This window comes from Podarcis erhardii (assembly GCF_964252035.2).
Source record: "Podarcis erhardii genome assembly, chromosome: 7".
Classification (NCBI taxonomy): domain Eukaryota; kingdom Metazoa; phylum Chordata; class Lepidosauria; order Squamata; family Lacertidae; genus Podarcis; species Podarcis erhardii.
In genome coordinates this window covers 87,736,926-87,755,881 of record NC_138511.1, presented here as the reverse complement: position 1 = coordinate 87,755,881, position 18,956 = coordinate 87,736,926, and the positions used below count along the sequence as shown (strand labels likewise).

At 48.6% G+C, this 18,956-nt stretch overlaps 1 protein-coding gene across 1 annotated transcript in view; it reads left to right on the top strand.

The window, feature by feature from the left end:
- Positions 1-18,431, top strand: part of SLC8A2 (solute carrier family 8 member A2) — a 137,389-nt gene extending 118,958 nt beyond the window's left edge. Inside the window, exons 3-8 of the mRNA XM_081868774.1 lie at positions 507-610; positions 1,769-1,786; positions 10,038-10,162; positions 11,575-11,674; positions 15,084-15,359; positions 17,576-18,431. Coding sequence (XP_081724900.1) covers positions 507-610; positions 1,769-1,786; positions 10,038-10,162; positions 11,575-11,674; positions 15,084-15,359; positions 17,576-17,952 — 1,000 coding nt within the window. The 3' untranslated portion in view covers positions 17,953-18,431. The remainder of the gene's footprint in view (positions 1-506; positions 611-1,768; positions 1,787-10,037; positions 10,163-11,574; positions 11,675-15,083; positions 15,360-17,575) is intronic.
- The last annotated feature ends 525 nt before the right edge of the window (positions 18,432-18,956 follow it).

The following is an 18,956-nucleotide window of genomic DNA, read 5'->3' as shown; positions in this document are numbered from 1 at the left end:
ACCGCTTTCTAGTGGGAAGGTAAACGGTGTTCCCGTGTGCTGTGCTGGCACGCCAGATGCAGCTTGTCACACTGGCCACGTGACCTGGAAGTGTCTGCGGACAGCGCTGGCTCCCGGCCTATAGAGTGAGATGAGTGCACAACCCTAGAGTCTGTCAAGACTGGCCCGTACGGGCAGGGGTACCTTTACCTTTACCTTTTATTCATGATGGCTGAGCTGCACCTCCACCCTCAGAGGAAGCCTGTCTCTGAATGCCAGTTGCTGGGGGATCACAAGTTGAGAGAGTTCTGTTGCACCCAGGTGACCGGGTTCTGGGCTTCCCATGGACACCTAGTTGGAACTGGAGGTTAGGATGTTGGGGTAGATGGGTGCTTCAGCCTGATCCTGCAGGGCTGAATCTCTTTGCGGGGATATCTGGGCATGTGGTTTGCAACCTCAACATCCTTTAAACTCTTCCCAATGAAGATTTTAATGCTTTCTCTCCCCTCTCACCCTTCCTTCTCCAGGAAATCCCTTTACGTGAAAATTGTGGACGTTGAAGAATATGAGAAGAAGGACAGCTTCTTCATAGAGCTGGGACAGCCACGCTGGTTGAAAAGGGGCATATCAGGTAGGTGGCTATGGGGTGGGGAGAACACCTTTCAAATACTGGAGTGATACTAGGGAGTGATGTTCATCTGGAGATGATCATAAATGGTGGAGGAGCATCCCTAGAGGACCATATGCTTCCCACTTTCCCCTATAGCACAGGGGAGGCACCTCAGGCCCTGAACCTATTGCTATGGGGCCCCCACCTCCATATCCTGGTCCCTGTTCAGTTTGGTCTGAGGGGGGTAAATGTTCTAAGCAGGCCACCTGAACTGGGACACAGCCTTGCAAAACTGCCACCAGCAGCATTTAGCTTTTGGTTTTGCTGCTTGCTGTTGGTTTTGTACTTGTAAAGCGCTTATAGAAGCCGTGTTGGCAGATAAACAGCATATAAATAAGTAAATAACTGCTAACGATAGCAGCTTTGGGATTTTGGAGAGGCTCTAAGGGTGAGCCCCCCCCCCCCCACGATTCCAACTTGGGACCTCTTAACCTTGAAGACCAGGGGAGGCAAAAAGCTAAAAGGGTAAAGGTAAAGGGACCCCTGACCATTAGGTCCAGTTGTGACCGACTCTGGGGTTGTATCTCGCTTTATTGGCCGAGGGAGCTGGCGTACAGCTTCTGGGTCATGTGGCCAGCATGACTAAGCCGCTTCTGGCGAACCAGAGCAGCGCACGGAAATGCCGTTTACCTTCCCGCCAAAGTGGTACCTATTTATCTACTTGCACTTTGAGGTGCTTTAGAACTGCTAGGTTGGCAGGAGCAGGGACCGAACAATGGGAGCTCACCCTGTTGTGGGGATTTGAACTGCCAACCTTCTGATCGGCAAGTTCTAGGCTACCCACAGCACCACCCGCATCCCTGGCGAAAAGCTACTCTTGTGCAAAAACGGAAAATGATGGTGCTGCTAGAGCAGCAGAGCCTTTCGGCAGGCCTGGAGCCTCAGTAAACACCCAGCCTTGGCTCTGCCTGGTGCCATCCCTAGAGGCGCCTAGCCGTTGCTTAGAAGGAGAAGGTTGCTTTGAGCATGAAATCCCTGCTGTATTGCCTTTGATGGGGTGGGGCTGGCTCCCCAGCCATTCCGTTCCCTGGTGGCTGTTCCTTCAGATCACAAATCCTTCTGTCTCTTTACTGACGACCTGCATAATTTCTCTCTTTCTCTCTGTTTCCTTTGTCGCAGCCCTTTTGCTAAACCAAGGTAAGCTCTCCCTGCTTGCTCTCCCTTTTTCTTTAACCTCCGACTGGTTCTGCCTTCACAAATCCAGCTCACACTTAACCCATCTGTTCTCTCCATCTGCTCTGAACATCTCATGGGCACAAACTTTCCAGCACCTAAGGTGCAGGGCATTTACTACGCCCATTGTACAGATGGAGCAACTTTGCCTCAAAGTATCGGGCAGGCAAATCCTATGCTCAGAAGTAATTTCTGCTGAATTCACTTGGGCTCACAGTGCCCAAGGAAATGGATAAAACAGTGGTTTTCAACCGGTGTGCTGTGGTGCCTTGAATGATGGTCAGGGGTGCCATGGGCAACCCTGGCCTCTGTCCCTCTTACCTTCCCTCTCTCCCCTGATGCCCTCTTGTGTCTCCACCTCCCAAAGGCTTGCGCAGCTGTTTGTTGCAGCAGCCCTGGCTATAAGCTCCCTAGGCAAATGATTCCTCTGGGGCTGGCTATGGGGTGCTTCCCAGACCCCTGTGGGGCAATGTGAGGAGATACCTGTTGGGATGCTGCCGGGGAGACGGGGGCATGTGGCAGGCCCCCAGCTGGCTCCAGCCACCGGCGGGCAGCCGGGTGAACACTGGTACAGCATCAATCAGCGACACGAGCCTCAGATATGTTTAGAGACTCCTCACACTCTTATCAGCAGAGTGAATAAATCCTCACAACAGAAGTGGTGGACAGAGTCATGTGTGAGCATTATTTACAACAATTTATTCAGCATAGTTCAGGAACAAAGGAAAAACCTGTCTGCTTCCCTTCGTCTCCAAGCAGAACGGCAATAGCAAAAGCAATATACAAAAGGAAGTTCCCAGCAAGTGCTGGAAGTAAACAGGCATGTGACACACAACAGTCACGCCTCTTCCCTTTTAAGGTGGAACGGAACTATATCCTAACAACACCTCTCTTTGGGGCAGGGGGGGCAGTTCAGAGACCAAGGGCAGCAGCTGCAGCTGCCCAGAGGACCCCCAAGTCGAGGGGAGGAGGCTGAGGGAACCCTCCACAAGGGAGGGTGTTTGAAAAAGGGCAAGAGGCTGCCAGCTCTGCAGGAAAGGGGTGACATAACTGGGCTCCTGAGCCCCACAGGGGAGCCGCAGAGAGAATGTAGTCGGTCAAGGGAGCCGTGGACTCAAAAAGGTTCTGCAGAGATAGAAATTTTATTACAAGGTGTCTTCCCCATGTTTCATTTGCAAAATAAAATAAAATAATGAATTAGAAAATGGAACTTCACTGGGCATTCCACAAAGTGTCGGGTTCTGCTTTGATACAGGGCCCTCCAGATGTTGTTGGATTCCACCTCCCATTATCCACAGCCAGTGTGACTAATGGTTAGTGATGCTGGGAACAGTATTTTAGCAATATCTGGAGGGTTCCCTTTCCCTGGGTCAAGGTGTGTGGGAGGAGAGATGTATTGGTGCTGCAAAGACATGGATATTACAATTTTCACACATGACTCTGTTGTACACAGACTAGACACATAATTGCAGTGTGTGAAATACTTGTACATGCCACTTCCAGCTGGTTATGGGATCGAAAGGGTCCCACAAGGGTCATCTAGTCCAACCCTCTGCAATGCAGAAATGGCAGCTGAAGAGTGCCTGACAGAGGGCCATCCGACCTCTTGTTTAGAAACCTCCCATGAAAGAGAGTTGACCGCCTTCTGTTACTGCTCCTCATGCAAGCTAAGTAGGAATATATAAATACACAAGAACTGCCTTGAAGGTCCAGGCCATAATATCCACTTTGGCCATCTTGCAATTTCCAGAAGACACCTCTAGAATCTCACAAGTGGGGCACGAAGGAGGTGTTTTTGTTCTTTGTCCCCAGCAGCTGGTATTCAAAGGTATACTGCCTTTAAACATGGAGGTTCTGTAACCGCTAGTTATTGGTAAATCTCTCCTGTAGCCCCAATGCTTCCCCCCCACACAAATGTATGGGGCATGGATTGGGTACTTGCTCTTTAGCCGAATCTTAAGGACAAAATATCTGAGGACTTGTGAGGAACGCTAAAATGGTTTCACTACGGCTGGCAAAAAAAAATTGTAATTGATTTTTTTAAAAAACCCAGTTTGCTACTGGATTTTGTCCACTGCAAAATTCAATGCAAATTTGTTGATTTCCTCTGGTGGGGTTAGGAGGAAGGAAATCTAGAGAATTTCAAGGAAAGCGAAACAACAACAACACAGAGGTGTGTGTGTGTTTGCTTCTCTGGTGCAATGGAATTGCATATCGAATGGTGATTTGGTGTGAGATCAGGTTACCAGACGTCCCCGTTTCCTGGGGACAACAGTCCCTGGATTTACAAATCAGTCCCCTGAAAAAAAAATCCATTTATTTAGTAGGAAGTTGAAAGGTGTCCCTGGATTCATGGGGAGGGGGGGAATCTGGTAACCTTAGTGTGAGAGAGGGAGATATCCTGTTCCTGTGGCCTGTCCCTGCAGCAGTGTGCAGATTCCCCGAGGCAGGCGCTGGAGTTGGCAGATGAGGTATAGCCTTCTATTAAACATCTGTGGCTGGGAGAGGGAGCACTTTGCGGGGGCGAGGGAATGTCACGGGAGAGGGTGCGTGGGAGAAAGTGTGTATGTGTACGCGTTAGCCATGTTCTGGGGAGAGAGGCAGTGAGTGGGAGAGAAACTATATGCTTGGGAAGAGATTGAGATGAAAATGTGTGCTTTGATGAGAGGGAGGGGGAGAGAGAGAGAAATCTTACCTGCCCAAAACATAGCTGTCAACTTACAGATTTGAAAATAAGGGACCAGCAGCCTTGAAAATAAGGGATCAGCAGCCAAAATAAGGGATCAACAATTACTTTGATAAAATACAGATTTTGTTGCGTGCAAATGGCTTTAGATACCTATTAGGTCCGAAATTACCATATAGCATATATTCAACACAAAAAAAAGCAACAATTTGTTGTTGACAAAGGACAGCTGGACATAGAAAGGGCTACCGTCAGTAGCTTATTTAAGGTACATCATCAATAAGGGACAGCAGCGGGACATGGCGCTGGGATAAGGGACTGTCCCACCAAATAAGGGACGCTTGACAGCTATGGCCCAAAACAACGCTCTGTCGTCTTCTTCTGGGGGAGAGAAGAACAGGTGCATGGGACAGGTTGTGGGGTACATGGGGTCACCAGGACATGTTGGCTGGGATTGGGGCTTTTTTAGAAGCAGAAGAAGCAGAAGAAGCAGCAGAAGAAGAGGAATAAATTTTATTTATACCCTGCCCTCCCCAGCCAGAGCCGGGCTCCGGGTGGCTAACATCAATAAAATCACAGTAAAAACATAATAAGAAGAAAAAGAAAGAAAGAAACCCCCAATTTAAAATACAGGTTAAAATGCAATTTATAATGCAGCCTCAAAGTCAAAACCACAAGGGGAGGGAAACATAAGGGTCAGACTGAGTCCAAACCAAAGGCCAGGCGGAACAGCTCTGTCTTGCAGGCCCTGCGGAAAGATGTCAAGTCCCGCAGGGCCCTGGTCTCTTGGGACAGACAGTATCTTGGGTTCCACGTTGTTTGAGTACCAAGGCGTTTGAGAACCAAGGTACCACTGTATGCAAAACAAGTGGTAGCATATCATTTGCGTAGTTCACTGCGCTTGCAGGATCCTGCCTTTTCTCTCTGTGCCGAATTTTGGTGAGGTTTCCTCCCCCTTCCTTTCTAGCATGGGGTATGTATTGCCATGTGATTTGAACGAACTGCCCTGACAATTTAACATATTGTCAGTGGGGATCATTCTGGCATTCGGATGAGGGTGAAACAGCAACTGTGATTGAGTAGGCTTGAACGGAGGTTCCTATCTTGGAAATTATCCATTGCCCAAGTGGAGAAAGCCAAGACGCCAGGGAAAGGAAGCAAAAAGTGGTCCGGGCTCCAGGATTCTGTTACTTCGAGGCATTAATGCAAAATTGCATGTTGCGCTTTTTCTCTAGGACAGATGTTTCAGGCCCAGCAGGAGTTGCACTCCAGAAACATTTCCACTAGGTTGGAAACATAGCTGTCAACCGTCCCTTATTTGGCGGGAAAGTCCCTTATCCCAGCGCCGTGTCCCGCTGCTGTCCCTTATTGATGATGTCCCTTAAATTTCCCGGGTTTCAAAGGAAGCAGCTCCTCTCCCTCCCTCCCTCCCTGCCGGCCAGGGAGGAGGCAGGCTCCAACTGTGTTGCTTGGCTGCGTTGCTCACCCAATAAGGAGTCTAAGAACGACTGGGGGGCGGAGCTTGCATGCCTTGTGCCAGTCAAATCGGCCGCGTTGCCTGGGGACTCGCCTTTGCTCAGCGCTTCCCAGCGGAGAGGGGACGGTGGTTTTCCTTGCTGCATCCCCTTTGCCGGGTTGCTGCACTGTGGGAACCACCGCTTGAGGCTTCGTTTGGCTGCTGGCTGGGCTTTCTGCCTTTGGCTCGGAGGGGCTCAGAAGTCGAACATACCTGTGCTCTGAAAATCCCTCATTTTAGCTGCTGATCCCTTATTTCCGAGGCTGCTGGTCCCTTATTTTCAAATCTGTAAGTTGACAGCTATGGTTGGAAATGGCTGCTCTAGAAACAGCGAAACAAAAACCCACAAATCCCCACACAGAGAAAGCTTGCTCTTCAAGGAGAAGTATACAAAGCAGGTTCTTCCCCTGATGAGCTATTTTTCTACATTAAGGGTAATATTCCTTCCCCACCACCACCCAGGTACCAATGTCCAAGCAAGTCATTTGCCCATCTGAAGCCTGAAACCCCAGACGCCAGGAAAAAAAGATTAGCACTTTTGTTCTGCAGGGTTTATAAGCCAGCAGTTGGCGTTTGAGAATCCAGGATTCAAAAAATGAAGAGTATATTTTTATATGCACAGTGGCAGCAAGTGTTTTTTTCGCTACAAAGTGGAAGAGTGATGAAATCCCCTCCACCCAATAAAAATGGATCCAGATTATGCGGAGCTAGATAGTTTATCAGAAAAAATAAAGAACAAACCAAAACAGGAATTTATTTCAAAATGGGAAATCTTCAAAGTTTATTTGAAAAACAATTGCAGTAGTTTAAACTCTGTCGCAGCATTTGAATAACTTTAGTAGTAGATTTAAGAAAGGTATGAAACTTAATACATATCAATAATTAGTTAATTTAAGATAAAAATGTGTTTTGGCAACAAATAATAGATAATTGAAACAAGGAATGGATGGGGGGTTGGGTCTATAGTCCAAGGACCGCTTTTTGCTTTATTGATTTGTAACTAATATTGTCTTTATCATTGTTTTGTTTGTATTCTTGTCTTTTTTATCCCTTTCTTGAGTATCAATTAAAAAAGAGAGAGAGAATCTAGGATCTAGGAAGAGGTCTTTTTGGAGAGGGCTGGTTGTCAGCGGAAGCCAGAATATTTCTCAGGGGGCTGGGGGGGGGCAGAAATTTGTTCCATTTCCCTGTGCTGCCACTGGCCATTTCAACGCCAGGTGAAGCTCTCAGTTCTGCACCTCATTATCCCAAATGAATCAGTATTTGGGTGTGTGGAGGATAAAGGTAAAGGTAAATGGACCCCTGACCATTAGGTCCAGTCGTGGCCGACTCTGGGGTTGTGGCACTCATCTCGCTTTATTGGCCGAGGGAGCCAGTGTACAGCTTCTGGGTCATGTGGCCAGCATGACTAAGCCGCTTCTGCGAACCAGAGCAGCGCACGGAAACACCGTTTACCTTCCCGCCGGAGTGGTACCTATTTATTTACTTGCACTTTGACGTGCTTTCGAACTGCTAGGTTGGCAGGAGCAGGGACTGAGCAACGGGAGCTCACCCCGTCGCAAGGATTCGAACCGCCAACCTTCTGATTGGCAAGTCCTAGGCTCTGTGGTTTAACCCACAGCGCCACTCGTGTCCCTGCATGGAGGATACTTCTGCCCAAATCCTCACTACTCAGGTAGACTGCTCCTGCCCAGAAGGTGTTGTGTTGAAAAAAGGGGAAAAAAACGAATGTCTGCTGGTGGCTGCTAGCACCATCCAAATTTTCCAGGTCCCCTCCCCCTCCACATCCTAGCGGTTCTTTGTGGCTGAATCCTAGCGGTTCTACTATGTTAGGCTGTGCAGGACCAGTGAGGAATGGCACCTGCTGCCTGGCCTGCTGCCCTCACTAAGCCTCTGAGCAAGATGATATTCTTTTTTCATCTTCTATCCCTCAAACAGGCCGAGTGATCCCAGGCCAAGAAGAAACCCTTTTGTGATTTACTGTTGCATTAATAGCAGCTAATTATATCCCTCTCTAGGTTATGGCCAAAGGCAGGTTGCACCTTCATTATGTTCTCGAAGGCTCGAGAACAGGGGTAGCCAGCACGGCGCCCTCCATAGGTTGAACTACAATTCCCATTATCTCCAATCAGGTTGGCCACACCTTCTACAGAAGCCTGTGGGTACACACAGTGGTACCTTGGGTTACAGACGCTTCAGGTTACAGACTCTGAAATAGTCTCCGCTAACCCAGAAATAGTGCTTCTTACAGACTCTGAAATAGACTCCGCTAACCCAGAAATAGTGCTTCAGGTTAAGAACTTTGCTTCAGGATGAGAACAGAAATCGTGCTCCGGCAGCGCGGCGGCAGCAGGAGGCCCCATTAGCTAAAGTGGTGCTTCAGGTTAAGAACGGACCTCCGGAATGAATTAAGTACTTAACCCGAGGTACCACTGTATGTGTGTATGTGTGTGTTTGTGTGTGTGTGTTTGTGTGTGTGTGTGTGTATACACATGACTATGCAGAGCTGACAAAAGAAACTAACAGCAAAAACAAGAAAAGAAAAATATGATCATCAGACGAAATCCCGATCAGGATTTGAATTATGACCAGCCGTAGAAGATTGATAATATATGAAATAGAAGGGTATGTCTCCGCTGAAATGTTTAGCAGAATGCAGTATGTAAATGGGATGGGATTAAGAACAGCGTAGAGAGAAAGACAGGAAGTCAAAGTTTAAAGAGAAATGTATAGCAAATTTGGAATCTGGAATCAGTGCATTTTCCCAGGAGGTACTCAGGGGCATGCAATACCGGCACCTATTTTGTTGTTAAAAAGTGTGGCACTTACTGGAGCAACTTCGTGGTGAGTACCAGCGGCTATTTTTCTAATAAAGAAAGAAAAGCACTGTCTAGAATATATATGGCAAGATTTTAAAGTTTAATAAAAACTGGGCTCCAAAATCTCAAGCCTATTGTCCACAGTGAAAGTTGCAAGAGCAAAATACAGAACCTCCATGTATAAGAGCAGTATATCTCTGGGTAGCAAAAGCTGGTTGACTCGGCTCACTTCCTGGAGGAACAGTTGCTATACCTTCAGCTTAGCCTACCCCAGAGGCTTGTTGTGAGGATGGTGAAACTTGCAGGATGGAAAGGGATGCTCCTTTGCTAGAGGTTTTTAAGCGGGGAGGGTATGGCCGCCAATCAGAGATGCTGTGGTGGTGTTCTCCCTCCTGTTGGCAGGAGGGTCAGACTAGATGGCCTTTGGAGGTGCCCCGCTTACGATTCTGTTGCTATCTGTGCACCACCTCGTGAAGGTGGGATATCAGTGTACAATGGTACCTTGGTTCTCCGTTCCAGAAGTCTGTTCCGAAACCAAAGTGTTCCAAAACCAAGGTGCGCTTTCCCATAGAAAGTAATGCAAAATGCATTAATCCATTCCAGACTTTTAAAATCAACCCCTAAAACAGCAATTTAACATGAATTTCACTACCTAACGAGACCACTGATCCATAAAATGAAAGCAATAATCAATGCATTGTACTATAAAATAAATAAGACAGTATTGTAGATGATAAAAATTAAAATTATTTTTTTCTTACCTGCACTGATGATGATGATTATTATTGGATGGGGGGCTTTTATCCCTTTCCACAGTCACTCACTCACTCACTCAATCAATCAATCAATCAATCAATCAGTAGCTGAACTGGGTTCCACACAGCCACAAAAACAAATGAACCGAAAAACCCTCAAAAACAAAAACGCAAAATAAATAGCAAAAGCGCGGAACTTAATCTGTTCCGGAAGTCCGTTTGACTTCCGAAATGTTCAAAAACCAAGGCGCAACTTCTGATTGGTGCAGGCACCCCAGAAACAATAGCCGACAGCCGCATTGGATGTTCGGCTTCTGAAAAATGTTTGAAAACCAGAACACACACTTCCGGGTTTGGGGCATTTGAGAACCAAGGTGTTTGAGTACCAAGGTACCGCTGTAGTCTCTTCTTCCTTATGCCATGTTTTCCCCTGACTTAGTGGATGCTGACAAGAAGCTCTCGGCTGAGGAAGAGGAAGCCCGGCGGATCGCTGAGATGGGGAAACCGGTTCTGGGGGAAAACTGCCGCCTGGAAGTCATCATTGAGGAATCCTACGATTTCAAGGTGAGGAGGGGGACACGGCAGGTGCCTTGCCCAGCCTCGATTCCCAGCCCTTCACACCTGTGTGGCGTCGTGGTTAGAGCGTTGAACTCTGAGCAGGGAGGCCAGGGTTCAAATAATCACTTGGCCACGAAGTTCACCAGGTGACCTTGGGGGCCAATCACCACCTCTCTGTCCAACCTTACAGGGTTGTTGTTGTTGTTGTGGGGATTAAAGGGGGAGGACAAAGACCACGCAAACCACCTTGCCCTCCTTGGAAGGAAAAGGAGGAATACGGATGCATTAAATAAATAACAAGCAAGCGACATAAAAAGGTTTCGCTGAAGCTTGATTTTGGTTTTGCATTTGTATGGCGCTTTTGCAGCTCACAATACTAACGTGAAACATTCTACTCTTACCACTGTGCTATTCATAAATGCCAAATTATATTATTATTTAATAATAGTTAAATGATGATACAGTGGTACCTCTGGATGCGAACGGGATCCGTTCCGGAGCCCCGTTCGCACCCAGAAGTGAACGCAACCCACGTCTGCGGGTCGCGATTTGCCGCTTCTGCGCATGCACGCAGCGTCATTTTGACCATCCGCGCATGCGCAAGCGGCGAAACCCGGAAGTAACGCGCTCCAATACTTCCGGGTCGCTGCAGCGCACAACCCAAAAATACTTATCCCAAAGCTACTTCAACCCGAGATATGACGGTATTATTTACTACCACAATATACCGTATTTTTTGCTCTATAAGACTCACTTTTTCCCTCCTAAAAAGTAAGGGGAAATGTGTGTGCGTCTTATGGAGTGAATGCAGGCTGCGCAGCTATCCCAGAAGCCAGAACAGCAAGAGGGATTGCTGCTTTCGCTGCGCAGCAATCCCTCTTGCTATTCTGGCTTCTGAGATTCAGAATATTTTTTTTTCTTGTTTTCCTCCTCCAAAAATTAGGTGCATCTTATGATCTGGTGCGCCTTATAGAGCGAAAAATACGGTAGATTTTGTTGTTGTTATGCGTGAAGGACTGAATTTAAGACTGATGAAACCACTACTGACACTACTCCCCCCAAAACGCCACCTGCCCTAGACTTTTAGAGCAGTATCGTACCACAGTCATGGCTTCCTGTGGAGAATCCTGGAAACTGCGGTTTGTTAAGGGTGCAGAGAGCTGTTAGGAGACACACACACACATACCGCAGTCCCCCTCATGGAGCTACAATTCCCAGAGTTCCCCAGGAATTGGAAAGATGGCTAAACCACTCTGGAAATTGTAGCTCTGAGAGGGGAAGAGGGGGTCTTCTAACAACTCTCTGTGCCGGTAACATGCTACAGTTCCCAGAATCCTCTGGGGGAAGCCATGTCTGCTGAAAGTGATATATGCATATCAGGCAGACCTGACTGTGCTTCTGTTGCCCCCCTTCTGTAGAACACGGTGGATAAACTCATCAAGAAGACAAACCTGGCTCTGGTGATTGGCACACACTCTTGGCGGGAACAGTTTCTAGAGGCGATCACCGTGAGTGCAGGTAGGCGGCTCTAACTTGGGGCGATTGAGAGAGGCTGCCGCCGTGAGCTTACCCTGCGATTGTCGCCCAAGGCCCTCTTCTGTGTGTCTGCTCCCCAGGAGGTCCAGAGGGTAGCAATGCACAAGTAGGGCCTTCTCAGTGGTGGCCCCTCGCTTGTGAAAGCTCACCTAGCTCCTGCGGGGAGCTGTCTTGCACATCTGAATCGACTTCGATTGATTTACCTTGCATTACGGAGGTCAATCCTGCTTAGAGATTTTTCCAAAGGATTTGAGGAAGGGTGAAAGGGAAGTCAAAGTTTTTCCTTTGGGGGCGGGGCAAGAAGGGGCAGATTGCTTTGGCTGTGGGTGTCTGTTCCCAAACTGCATGGCTCAACAGCAAATGGGCCTGCCCCATTGCTTCTCCGCCCCCAAGTCCTTTTCCCCCTTCCCCCTCTGCCACCTGCCCTTCTTTTCAACCTCTTCTCCTTCTCCATTCCCCACCATTCCCTCCTAATGGTTATCACCCTGTAGTTTGCAGGGCGAGCGCCATCTGTTGGCAGCCATGAGAACTACAACCTGACGACAACCTTACGCAAATGTATGCTAGAGAAGAAATGCAGGAAAAAATACATTAACCTAAACGCTGATATAAACGCCTTCTTCTGATGCACTCCCCCCCCCCCACATCAACAGCTCTCAGCTTCCTAACCCTCACCAAAGACTCCACCCATCCCCCCTGGCTCTCAAAATTCACTTTTAAAAAAAGAAGGGGGAGGGGAAAGGATTCCTCGCGACGTCTTCTGGCCAAACCCCTCCTTCACCTCACATAATTAGCTGTGGGAAAGAAAAGGGATTTATTTAATTATTTTTTTTTGCACTGATGACTAAGTAAATCTGCCGAAATCTATGATTTTCCTCTCAACCAAGGAGCCTAGAAATTACTTCTTTGGCGACAAATAAATAAATAAAGCACAGGCGTTGCATAGTTTTGTTGCTGCCCTCAAAACCTCTTTACGGTGACGGCACCCGCTATAAAAGCTGTGGGTGGATTTCTTTATTTTTTTTAATGCTGGGGGGGGTGGCGGGAATGGACCGGGAGGGAAACAGAAAGAGAAATTATATATTCCCCCCTCCCCCGAGTCCTGCATTGCTGTCCACCCACAATGTTCTTTGCTTCAATCTCTCACACGGTCAACCAGGCCTCCGCCCGCCACTGACACTCTTTGGTAAGGAAGAAAGAGAGAGAGAAGGAAGGAGATTATTTTGTGCCATAGAATTATAGAATTGTGTAGCTGGAAGGAATCTAAAGGCTGTTGATGGATGGCCATCCTGACTTGGCCCCAGACACACTGATCAGATGCTTGGAAGCTGTGGCTGGATGGTTACGTGGGAGCAGGTTGAAGTTAAATCCTTTGAAGACAGAGGTCCTTAGGCTGGGTTGAGATGATGGGATTGGGGGGGGGCAACTCCCATCTCTTGCGGGGGTGCAATTAGTGCCAGCACCGTCTGTTAAGAGTTTGGGTGTAATCTTCGACACCTCCCTTTCCAAGGAGGCGCAGATTGCAGCGATAACAAAGGCAGCGTTTTTTCATCTCCGCCAAGCTAAGCAGTTGGCTCCTTACCTCTCTCGCCCTGACCTAGCCACTGTGATCCACGCGACGGTCACCTCCAGACTGGATTATTGTAACTCGCTCTACGTGGGGCTGCCCTTGAGACTGACCCAGAAACTCCAGGGAGGGCAGAATGCCGCAGCGAGACTCCTTATGGGGTCCTCACCGCGGGATCACATTCACCCGGTGCTGTACCAGCTGCACTGGATCCCGGTGGAGTACAGGATCAGGTTCAAGGTGCTGGTTTTAACCTTTAAAACCCTATACGGCCTAGGACCCTTGTACCTATGGGACCGCCTCTCCTGATATGTCCCACGGAGGACCTTACGGTCTTTAAATAAAAACATCTTGAAGGTCCCGGGCCACAGGGAGGTTAGGCTGGCCTCAACCAGAGCCAGGGCTTTTTTGGCCGTGGCCCCGATCTGGTGGAATGCTCTGTCACAAGAGGCTAGGGCCCTGCGGGACTGGACATCTTTCCGCAGGGCCTGCACAGTCTGACCCCCTCCTTTGGTAATGTTCATAGAACTGATTTCCTTCAGACTGGGGAGGTTTGATCTTCTTGCAGTCCATGGGACTTCTCATGAGGTGGCCAAAGTCTTGGAGCCTCAGCTTCAGGATCTGTCCTTTCAGTGAGCACTCAGGGCTGATTTCCTTCAGAATAGAGGGGTTTGATCTTCTTGCAGTCCATGGGACTCTCAAGAGTCTCCTCCAGCACCAGAATTCAAAAGCATCCATTCTTCGGCAATCAGCCTTCTTTATGGTCCAGCTCTCACTTCCATACATCACTACTAGGAAAACCATAGCTTTAACTATATGGACCTTTGTCGGCAAGGTGATGTCTCTGCTTTTTAAGATGCTGTCTAAGTTTGCCATTGCTTTTCTCCCAAGAAGTAGGCGTCTTTTAATTTCGTGACTGCTGTCACCATTACATTATAAAATTACATTATAAAAACACAAAATGCATTATCAAAATGTAAACAGAAACAGCTGAATACACTCTCCGCCCACCAAACCCAAATAAAAACAGTTAAAGGTTTTTTTTTAAAAAAAACCACACAATCAAAAAGCAGTTTAAAAGAAAGCAAACAGTATTCTCTGCTGGGTGGCAGCAGTCCTTTTGTCGTCTATCAGGCCCTGCCCTAGGCCTGATGAAAGTGAGGCAGACATAACCCTCAGAAATCAATAGAATGAGGTGTAGATCTCCCAGTCATTATGTGGCATGGCCGTGGTGCCCTCTAGTGGCCAACTTGCCTTACAGACACCTTCCAGAATAAACGAGAAGAAAACCTCTTTGAGAAGGACTCAATACAGGTAGGTCGCTTCACCCTTCTGGCATTAACAGCAGCTTGAACTGATGTTGGCAAAGCATACAGGTGTCAAGGGAAATTTTTGCCTCTTTAATTTGCAAAGGTGAATTTGCTGCTGCGAAAGGCCAGACAAGAAAGGCAGCGCAGTGTAGTGGTTAGAGTGTCGGACTAGGACCTGGAAGCAGTCTTCAAATCCTCGCCCTCTTTAGGGAAGCTTTTAATGTTTGATGTATTACAGTATTTTAAATTTTTTTTGGAAGCCGCCCAGAGTGGCTGGGGAAGCCCAGCCAGATGGGCGTGGTATAAATAGTAAATTATTATTATTATTATTATTATTATTATTATTATTATTATTATTATTATTATTACCATTTAAATGGGCATCATTTGATTGATTTCAGGGCAGGGCTTACCTGCCCCCAATATCTTATTCAAGTTGGCACCCCTGTTTGGAGGCCTCCCCACCCTCTTGGCCCAGAAGTGCCCCTAACTCTCAGTCCCTCCCTGTCCCTAGGAGACGAGGAAGATGAGGAAGACGGGCGTGAGGAACGCCTCCCCTCCTGCTTCGATTACGTCATGCACTTCCTGACGGTCTTCTGGAAGGTTCTCTTCGCCTGCGTACCACCCACCGAGTACTGGAACGGGTGGGCTTGCTTCAGTGTCAGCATCCTGGTCATTGGGGTGCTGACGGCCCTCATCGGAGACCTGGCCTCCCACTTCGGCTGCACCGTCGGCCTCAAGGACTCTGTCAACGCCGTGGTCTTTGTGGCGCTGGGCACCTCCATACCAGGTATTTATCCTTGTTATGTACTGAAGTTCTCACCCTGGGCCAGCAGGGGGATACTGTAGATAGTTTTCACTCAGGGCCACATATGCAAATAAGGGAATGAAAGTGACGCTCAGTGATTGGATAGTTACAGAAAGCGGTTACTGTTGCGTTGTAGTGGAGCTCTATATAAGCAGGCTGGCAGAACCCTTCAGTTCAGTTCTGTTCTGGCCTGTGAATAAACAAGACCTGTTTGGAGAATCGCTGTGTCGTCTGATATGTTCACCCACAACTTAACAATTGTGACGACAGAAAGGGGGCGGGAAGACTAGCTGCAAGGTGGGCCTCTGAACCCCCAGGGGTGACCAGCGTTCCTATGCCCACGCTCAAGAGGTCGAGGGTCTTTCGCTGGATCTCTTACGAATGTTTCTGTTGCAAATATGTTCTTACCCTTAACCTGATGCACCCCAGAAGTTCAAACACAAAGGAAAGGCCAGTTTACCAACTGAAACGCAAGAGACAATAGTATGCAGGTGCTGTTTTCATACAGCAAATTCGCAACATAAGGAGGCAGCAATTCACACACCTGATGATCTTGAGAGTCCATATAGGATCCCTGGCTATTCTCAAAGCCTAGTAGCCGTTTGCCCACTCTAAAAACTCGTCTACAGTTCTGTTTGTCCCATGATTTCTAGGCCCAAGTCCGAGAGGGTCTTCCTTTCGTCCTGCCCCTTTAAAGCTGCTCTTTACTGCTGAATTGGAACAAACGTCAGTTGATTTTTTCTGGGGCTTGACATTTGTTCCTTTTCAGCAGTAAAGAGCAGGTTTCCCCAGGGAAAAATCTAAAAAACCCACGGGACAAACATAAGTGAGGATGAGCCCTAAAAGTGAAGTGAGGACATTTGTGACCCAGGGGGGTGGCCTTCCACCCTAAGGCAGGCCCCACAAATAACCGAGAGATGCATTTTAAATAAAAGCACATGTTCTACTCATGTAAAAACACCAGGCAGGCCCCACAAATAACCTAGAGATGCATTTTAAATAAAAGGACACATTCTATTCATATAAAAACACGCTGATTCCTGGACCATCTGAGGGCCGGATTTAGGAGGCAATTAGGCCGAATCTGGCCCCCGGGCCTTAGTTTGCCTACCCATGGGTAAGACTTTCCTTTCGATTGATCTACTTATTTACTGCCATGGTGGAGGAAAGGGCGGGTGAAACGGACTATAGAGATGAGGTGGAGCGGCTGACAGAGTGGTGCAGAGCTAACAACTTGCTCATAATTACAAGGAAGACAAAGGAGCTTGTGGTGGACTTCAGGAGACAGAAGAGCAATGTCCAGCCACTTTTGATTGATGGGGTCTGCGTGGAGAGGGTAACAACGTTCAGATTCTTGGGTATTGAATTACAAGAGGATCTGTCCTGGAGTGTCAACACAAGGGGGCTTGTGAAGAAGGCGCAGCAGAGACTGTACTTTTTGAGAATCCTAAGGAAAAACCATCTTCCGCAAAAACTGCTGCTTGCCTTCTATCACTGTGCCATTGAGAGCTTGCTCACTTATGGCTTATGTGTGTGGTACGGAAGCTGTACTACCCAGGACAGGATGGGGTTGTGCAGAGTTGTGAAGGCAGCAGAGAGCATTGTTGGCTGCCCACTCTCCACCTTAGAGCAGATTTATGCCACAAGGTGCCAGAGGAAGGCACTGGACATAGTAAAAGATCCATCGCATCCTGGTCACTGTCTCTTCGAGCTCCTGCCGTCGGGACGGAGATACAGGACGATGAAGACAAGAACGAGCCGTCTCAAGAACAGCTTCTTCTCCAGAGCGATCTCGGCCCTGAATGGGAAACCTTGACTTTGAAAGTCATTTAATCTTCCTCGCTGTATTATACTGTATTGTTTTAATTAGTGTTTTTATAGTTGTTCTGATTTTGTGTGGAGTGCCCTACCTGGGTGGATGGAGCAGCCAAGTAATTTTTGTTGTTCCCGAGAGGGGGCAATGACAATAAAGATATTATTATTATTATTATTATTATTATTATTATTATTATTATTATTATTATTATTATTATTATATTCCCTGAAGCCTGACAAGAGATCAGCCATTTCCTCCTTGAAGGGGGCATGTGACTGCCCCCTTGTGGCACCAGAGCATCAGTGCAGGAGGAGGAGGGGGGTCCCCCAGGGTTGTCGGCCACCCTCTGTCCCTGCTGACCATGGCTCTCCTCTTCCCACAGACACCTTCGCCAGCAAAGTGGCCGCCCTCCAGGACCAGTGCGCCGACGCCTCCATCGGCAACGTGACTGGGAGCAACGCCGTCAACGTCTTCTTGGGCCTGGGCGTGGCCTGGTCCGTGGCGGCCATTTACTGGGCCTTCCAAGGCAAAAACTTCGAGGTGGAGACGGGCAGCCTGGCCTTCTCCGTCACCCTCTTCACCATCTTCGCCTTCGTCTCCATCAGCGTCCTCATGTACCGCCGCCGGCCGCACATAGGGGGCGAGCTGGGGGGTCCCCGAACCCCCAAAATCCTCACCACTTGCCTCTTCATGGGCCTCTGGCTCGTCTACATCCTCTTCGCCAGCCTCGAGGCCTACTGCCACATCAAGGGCTTCTGAGGACCGCTGGGATGAACGCGTGGGGTCAGGCTGGGGAGAGATAGCTGGCCGACAAGGGGGCACCCTCTGCAAATAGACGCTCCTGCGGCCTGGTTTCCCCACAAGTTTCTGAGCATCATTCCCCACCAGCCAGCCAGCCAGCCAGCCAGCCAGCCAGCCAGCCACCCCTCTGAACCGCACGGGACAAGGGGGCCCCTTCTCTCCTCGCCTCAGGAGCAGACGCCTGTCCAATGGCTGCTCCCAAAATTTCCAGGCATCTCCAGGCCATATTTACCACCCTGCCCTTGTCCCACTTGCTCTCCAAGCAGGACATTTCTGTTTCTCCACTCTTCGTTCCCCAAGGGGGTCTGCCATACTCCAGTCCTGGGGTCTCCCCCCCCCACTGGAACTAGGGACGCCAAGAGAGAGGGGAGCATGGTGTGTGTGTGTGTTTGTGTGTGTGCGCATTCTGTTTTTAACACCCAGCTACCGCTGTGTCTGCAATGAAGAAGAAGAGTTTGGATTTGATATCCCGCCTTTCACTCCCTTTAAGGAGTCTCAAAGCGGCTAACATTCTCCTTCCCTTCCTGCCCCACAACAAACACTCTGTGAGGAGAGTGGGGCTGAGAGACTTCAGAGAAGTGTGACTGGCCCAAGGTCACCCAGCAGCTGCAGGTGGAGGAGCGGGGAAGCGAACCCGGTTCCCCAGATTACGAGTCCACCGCTCTTAACCACTACACCACACTGGCTCTCATTGTGTCTTCTCAAACCCCCTCCTGTGGTTCCTCAGCTCCACAGCACCTAAGACCACAAAACTAGCAGGCACCAGTCACTTCCTTCCTTCTCTTGCTCCCCCTTCTTGAAGGCGGGTGTGGCGTTTTATGAAGGCCGCTCTCAAGAGGTGGATCCTACGCCAGCAGTAGCGTGATGGGATTTTGCCATTTGTTTTCTATCTCTCTCTCTCTCTCTCTCTCTCTAAATGATTTTGACGTTCTCAACAGTTGCTTCCGACGTGCTTTTGAAAA